The sequence below is a fragment of the Varanus komodoensis genome, unplaced genomic scaffold (genome assembly GCF_004798865.1).
Source record: "Varanus komodoensis strain SLA01 unplaced genomic scaffold, ASM479886v1 scaffold94, whole genome shotgun sequence".
NCBI classification, from domain to species: domain Eukaryota; kingdom Metazoa; phylum Chordata; class Lepidosauria; order Squamata; family Varanidae; genus Varanus; species Varanus komodoensis.
Window position 1 is genome coordinate 103,379 of NW_025336646.1, and position 7,605 is coordinate 110,983.

At 43.7% G+C, this 7,605-nt stretch overlaps 1 protein-coding gene across 1 annotated transcript; it reads right to left on the minus strand.

The window, feature by feature from the left end:
- Window positions 1-2,213: 2,213 nt before the first annotated feature.
- ACTL7A (actin like 7A) lies at window positions 2,214-4,358 on the minus strand. The gene has a single exon (XM_044418912.1). The coding sequence runs from the start codon at window positions 3,584-3,586 to the stop codon at window positions 2,363-2,365; it is 1,224 nt and encodes a 407-aa protein (XP_044274847.1). The 5' UTR covers window positions 3,587-4,358; the 3' UTR covers window positions 2,214-2,362.
- Window positions 4,359-7,605: the final 3,247 nt, after the last annotated feature.

The following is a 7,605-nucleotide window of genomic DNA, read 5'->3' on the forward strand; positions in this document are numbered from 1 at the left end:
AACAACAGGGGTGTGTATCACACTATACCACAGAGGACTAGTTTCCTCAGCTGCATTTTGTTTGGCTTGCTTTAAAAGGGTTGGGGAACAAATTACCTGTGACTGTCATCACACAAATCTTTGCTTTCCTTTTACTTGAGAGCAATTTTGAGCCCTTATGATTACAAGGATATGGTTAAACCAGTAAGTGAGTAAAGCATGTGTGGGTTCTGTTGGCACGCAGAGTAGGATTTTCTGACACACCTGGACCAAAGCCTGAGTGAGAGGCTGATTCTGCCCAAACCCCTGCCTGCCCCTTGGTGCTCATCTGCTGCCTGAAGAGGGCTGCCCTTTTATTGTAATGCACATCACTCCAGCAGCAGCTCACATTTGGATTTTACTTGTATGTTTAACCAAAAAAGCCACCTGTCACAGGGGCTGCTGGTACATGACAGCCCACTGTAGATTGTTTAAGCCGTGTGAGGCTGCCGTGTGTGTGCCATTTTGAATATGTAAATCAGGATGCAACTTGGCACTTACACGCATCATGGCTCATCATCGCAATCCAGGAATGCCACGCCGTCCACACTCAGTTACTGGCAATAATGCCTGCTAAAAGGTCAGAGGGCCCGCTTGAACTACATTCCAGTGCTCCTGCTGGTAGGACTGGCGGGAGGAGAATCCTCAGGGCAGGCCTGCAAAATCCTGACTAACAAAAGCAGAATGAATTGTGCAACATGGGATTTTAAGAATTTGTGACATTTCCAAAATGCATATGGGTCGCAGACTTCAGATTTCCTTGCTGCAGAATTGAGATGCATTGGATTCTGGCCCATTTTCTCTTTCTCTCTCTCTCTCTCTCCCCCCCCTGCCCCCCCCCACACACACAGGGTGGGCCAAAAGTAGGTATACAGTACTGATTGGTCCATGTTTAGTCTCTTAGGTGCTCAAAATGTCCTCCATCAACATTGCAGCATGCCTGGAACCTGTTCCCAACACTGTGACACAAATGCCAGTTAGCACCAATGTGGATAGATGCATATCAGATGAACTCCTTCAGTTCGTTCACTGGGTGAGGTCCTTCATGGCTTGTTAGCACAGCTTGTTAGCACAGTTGAATCCAAGCAACCTAACTCACATTTCAGCACTAACTCAACAACCCCTTGAGTGCAGGTTATCATATTGTCTGAACCCAGTCAGTAACACACAGGCCTTTCAGTGCTAATAGTGGCATGTTGTTCAGTTCAGAAGAAAAGTGTGCCTCCGTTATCAGATGCTGAGGAGCGCTGGCCTATTTGCTGTTTTGAGGTTTTACACTGATTGTCTGTGCTAGGAGCAGAAGTGTGAATATTCTCGATAATGATTCCCTCACAATCTGGTGCTGGATGAGACAGATGTTGGCCACAATTTGGCAAACATAAAGCACTTATACGTCCCCTGATCTCTCCTCTGAGATCACAAGGGATGTTTAACCACACAATCCTATCAGTGGTAAGCCCTGCTGAAGTCCATGGGACTTACAGATAAGTGACATGGCTGAATTATGCCTGACTTTTAAAAGCTATCTTGGATATATTATTGTTTTTAAAAGTGGCATAAGGTTAGCTGCACATTGCTCTTCTCAGCCTGGAACAGAGAAAAATATCCTCCAGGGAACAGGCAATTGTTGTGTGCTTGTTCAGGAGTGAATTAATTTGTACATTCCTCTTATAAAGTAATTCAGAACCTCCATTATACATAAATATTTGATAGATGTAGGCAAATTAAATCTCATCATATATTTCCTCTATTAGCCCTATTATAATTTGATGCATATGGAATAATAATTCCACAGACAAAAATGAACCTTATGGCACCTGAATAACAAATTTGTTACAGAATATGTTGGATTAAAGTTTATGCCATAATCTTTAAGGTGCCACAAGGCTAATTTTTACTGCAACAAATGAATGTGAGTATCCCCTCCGGAAATACTGATTCTCCATTCTCTTCTGCATCCCTTTCTCTTCCAATGTAAAAGTGCAGCCCAGAAAGTGCGCCCAGTGACTTCAGTGAGAGAACAGTGCAATCCTGCGTGGTCTATTAAGTCCACTGAGTTGAGTGAGGCTAAGACCGCAGCCATAAAAACACTTGTAAAGGATCATGAGGCAGAAAGTTCTCACCCATGTGCATTTTTGCTCTGCCTTTATGTCTGCCACTTGCATCAAAAATGGGAAACCACTTAACACACACGCTGCAGTTACAACTTTTAATACAGGTCATAGGTCACAAAATTGTTTTGCTGGGTACTGTTGACAAAGGAAAGAGGGAACTTCTTCAACCCATCGAGGTCCAGCTAAGCAGGGTATGGGTGCTGAGGAAGAGATTCCTCAATGTCGGGAACTCAGAAACATTTCCTATAGATGTAGAAAGGCCCCCGTTCTTCATATTCTCTCCTGTGAACCCAGAGCTGCTGGAAAGTCTTGAGGGATGCCAGGATAGAACCGCCAATCCATACGGATGTTTTTCGTTCAGAGGAGGCTGAGGAAATGGGATTATCATTTGGGCACATTCTAATCAACTCCCTCTGGAAGCGGTCAGCAAAGCCCTTTATTGTGGTACAGCCCCCACACAGCAAGATGTTGCCCATCAGCTTCTTTTTAAGGGTGACATCACACTTATTGAGGGAAGTCATGGTCAGGAGCGGAAGTCCCAGCTGCTGCGAGTTGATCAAGGATGGCTTGAAGAGCATTTCAGAACACATGAATCTCTCTTTGCCAATAATAATTCGTTGGCCATCAGGAAGCTCATACTCAATCTCGTGTTTCCTGGGAGGTGCAGCTGTGTCCTGCTGATAGTCCAAGGAAGTGAAACAATAGTTCTCTTTGATATCTTCCAAGATTTCCCAGTCTTTCTCTGAGAACAATCTTACGGACTCATTTAATAACTTCTTGAGGTATTGGGTGACATCTGATCCGGCATAGTCCACCCTTTCAGTAATGTTTGGCATGGTGTAGCCTTCATAAATGGGGACCACGTACGAGACCCCATGGCCACTCTCCACAACAAGGCCTGATGTCTTTCCATAGGAATACATTGACAATCGAGACTGGTAGGCAATGTGCATGGCAGGGGTGCAGAAAGTTTCAAAGAGCATCTCTGCATATTTTTCTCTGTTGGTGGTAGGGCTCAGAGGGGGGTCTGAAACTAGAACAGCATGCTCATCCGGCCGAATCTTCATCTCCTTTTGGAAGAGATATTCCCAAATGTCTTGAACAGTATCCCAGTCCACTATTATCCCATGCCTCAACGGGTTGACCAGCTTCAGGGGTATCGTTGCATCTTGAAGTTCTCTACCCACAAAAGTTTCCTTTCTATTATCTCCAGTTTTTGCGGTCTCCTGGAAATGCTTACCTACAGTAGATGAGACAACATGGGTGGGCTTAGGTTCTCCAGCAAACCCACACTTACAGGAGCCAGTACCAATATCTACAACAACAGCCCTGGTCTCTTTCACAATCATCCTACGAGCTGACTCTGCCTCCTCTCTAGGTTTTTTCTCAGGCCTTATTTTTGTGCCTCTTTTTGATGGCATGGAGCCAAAACTTGCACTTCCTTTACTTGACATTTTCTTTCCTGGTTCTCATCTGCAGACATTTGCTGACCACCATTTTCAAAGGGTAGGAATGCCCATGAGTTTCAGAATCTTGACACCAAGAGTGTGCATTATGACATCATCCACACTGAGGCCTTGAACAGGAAATAGGCAATAAAATTTGCCTGTTCAAAGGGACTTAAGATGGATTTGAGGTTTGCTACAGGAATATAATTGCTTGTGCTATTTGTTTGATTTCAAATATATTGTGTGTGTTTTAGGTGTGTGTTGTGTGCGCCAAAGTACCAAAGGGAGCAAATACCTGGTATCTGAGTTACTAGCATCTTTTCTTGCCTGTTGCTAACATCTGTGGCATTTCCTTAGGAAAATAATGTAAAGCTGTATGCCTGAGAATGGTGAGCTAACTCCTGCTTCAAATATCCTGGTCTCTCCCAGGAATGAGACAGGGTGGACTCAACATGGTTTCACAGAATAATCGGAAGGGGCCAAGAAGGCCATTGGGCCCAAGCCCCTGCTCAGTGCAGGACTCCAAGTTAAACCAGCCCTCTCAGATGGCTGCCCAGATGCACCTTGAATGCCTCTAAGTGCAGGAGAGCCCACAACCTCCTTAGGTCATTGATTACATTATATTGTTCTAACAGCCAGGAAGTTCTTTCTGTTCTGCTGGAATCTGGCTTCCTATAGCTTGAGCTCGTTTACCTGTGCCCTGCAATCTGAGATAATTAAAAGATCCTGGCCTTCCTATTTGTGACAACCTTTCAAGTACTTGAAGAGAGCTATATTTCTCTTAGTCTTCTCAAGGCTAAACATGCACAGTTATTTCAATCTCCCTTCACAGGACTTTGTTTTCAGTTCCTAGATCATCCTTGTTGCCCTCCTTTGAACTCTTTCCAGTTTGCCTACAGCTTTCTTAAACTGTGGTGTCCAAAACGTGACACAGTACTCCAGATGGGGCCTAACCAGTGCTGAGTAGTGGGGAACAAGTACTTCACATGATTTGGAAGTGATACTTCTAGTTGTTGTTAGTCACGAAGTCATGTCCGACCCACCGCGACCCCATAGACAACTTTCCTCCAGGCCTTCCTGTCCTCCACCATCCCCTGGAGTCCACTTAAGCTCACACCAACTGCTTCAGTGACTCCATCTATCCACCTCATTCTCTGCCATCCCCTCCTCCTTTTGCCATCTGTTGTTCCCAGCATTAGGCTCTTCTCCAGGGAGTCCTTCCTTCTCATTAGGTGGCCAAAGTATTTGAGTTTCACCTTCAGTATCTGGCCTTCTAAAGAACAGTCAGGGTTGATCTCCTCTAAGACTGACTGGTTTGATCGCCTTGCAGTCCAAGGGACTCGCAGGAGTCTCCTCCAGCGCTACAATTCAAAGGCTTCAATTCTTCAGTGCTCAGCCTTCCTTATGGTCCAACTTTCAGTCATACATTGCAACTGGGAAAACCATAGCCTTGACTATACGCACTTTTGTCAGCAGGGTGGTGTCTTTGCTTTTTAGTATGCTGTCTAGATTTGCCATAGTTTTCCTCCAAAGAGCAAGTGTCTTTTAATTTCTTGGCTGCAGTCCCCGTCTGCAGTGATCTTGAAGCCCAGGAAAATAAAATCTTCTAGTAAAGCAGTCCAAAATAGCATTTGCCCTTTTTGCAGCCACATCACATGGTTGACTCATATTCAGCTTGTGAGCTTGGTTTATTCCAGTGGTGGCAAATCAAAAGAACCAGAGGCCTTATCAGGTCTTTAGGGGTTATTAGTATGGTCCACAGACACTCTGCCACTCTTCTCAGAAATTATTGGAGAATTTACAGGGATAGGAAGCAAACTTTTATATAAGGAAAAGCAGCATCCATGGCTGATTCTTTATACCATTACAGCAGGTAATTTATCAGAATTGTAGGAAAAACCATCTAGATTTCCAACTGGTGTACAACTGAGATAAATAAAATCAAATGGAATCTACAGCCTTGCTGAAATAATAGGCATGACCAAGGTCTGTTGCTGGGTGAGGAATTTCATCCTTCAGCCTGTCAGATACACATTATTTGTCTCTCAGCAGGATTCTTTGGACAGGGCACAAAATCACCAAACTCTGAGTATCTTGGACTCCATGTTTGCCACTAATGAGACATTTGCCATTGAGATCTTGGAACGGATCCTCTGCATATTTATTCAAAAGTAAATTACACCCACCCCAAACCAAGTAAAGTTAGTTGGGACCAAGTTCAAATACTTGATAAAACAAGGATCATTGTTTTCAGTGAAATCTAGTCACAACTAATTTGAGCAGGATGGTGATCCAGTTCCAAGGTTTTCTGGATTAAAGTGATTATCTGGATCCTTTCCAGTTTGATTCTTGACCCACTGGTGGGTCAGAACTTTTTCTAGTTCATGATGGATTCTGCTGCACTTCTTAACATCTTTTGATACTACAATATCCATGGGACTGCCATTTGAAGTCTCATTTTACACAGACTTTGGCCTTTCCTGAAAGAAAGTACATTTCAGAAATCTACTTGATGTCACCACAGCCATTGACCTAGGGTGGTCCCTCACTGTGTCTTCTCCTGGATGCCTTTCAGCATGAAACTAATGGAGAAAATTTGGACTCCAATGTCAACAATATGATGGTGATACTCAGCTCTGTCCTTTGCCATTCTAAGTGGTGCCTTAGGTCAATGAAAGATTGGATAAGGGCTACTTAAAGCTTAATTTCAACGAGACACAAATGCTTCTGGCCAGTAAAGTATGAACCAGGGATTATGATTTCAGCCTCCTGTGGTTGAGGCTACATTCCCCTTAAAGAATTAGGTTTGCAGTTTGGCATTATGCCTTCACCCAGGTTTGATACTGGATAGTCAGAAGGCAGATGTGGGCAGGTCGGCTTTTGCCCAGCTTAAGCAGGTGTGTCAGCTGCATCTCTCCCCAGCTCAGTATAATCACACTCAGGCCTTGAGATGAATTGGGGCAGCTCTTGCCTGCCTCCTAGCTCTGAGGTACTTTCAGAACTATATGAGAATGCCGTTCCCACAGTGGAACCCAGCATGTGGCAGCCCGTCCCACGGCCTCAACCTATCTGCCCTCATCCTTTTATCATTCCACTTAAGGTGCCTTCATCCCTAGAGACATTCCATCTGGTCAGTTGACTGGCACATTATTTATGAATTGTTTGATCTGTTCTTCTAGCTCCTTCCAGAGGAAAAGGCTCCTAGCATTTACCAGTCAAGAGACCATGTATATTGAAGGGTTACAAGACAGCAGTGATGGAACCTCCTCAAGAATTTCAGGAATGAGGCAGGTGGTTTCACAGCAAGAGCCTTGCTCATAAGCATTGTTTATTGGGGCCAGGCTTGAGCTTTTAAATTTGGCTTTGATCCCTTCTAACTGTAAGCTGCTGTGAATACTTTTGAGAAGCAGGATATTCTTTTAAAATCAAATCAAATCTGAAGGCAGTCAAGAATTTTGTGGGAGACACTCCAAAGTGAGCACGTGTAGTGAACTGCAACTTAATTGTATAATCCTATGTAAGTCTGTTCAAAGAGTAAACCCCTGAGTTCAATGGTACTTATTCCTAGCAAAGTAGGAATAGAATTGCAACCTAGTGATAGCAATAATCCAGAGAAAATTAGAAATGGGTTTGCTTTTTGGAATTGAACTATTTCATTTTTACCAAATGATGTAGCTGAGGAAAAAAGTCTCTTAACTCTCAAGCTAACTTACATCACAGGCTTGTAGTGAAGATAAAATGGGGGAGAGGATTGTGTAAGCTGTCCTGAGATGGGATGGATACAGCAACAGTACTCAAGAGGTTTTGCCTAAAATACCACATTGCAATATAATTTGCATCAAACCCCTCCCCCTCCCTAAACTGGGTGCAAGGTTCAAACTTCAAACAACTTCAAACAAATGTATACAGTGAACTTCCCTCAGATATTTCAAGCTGCAAAGCAGCTCTCATAATAAATTGTGCTTTTTACCCCAATTCCCTTCCCACCTTTGAAAATGGGTGCAGACTTGAAACACAGAACAATG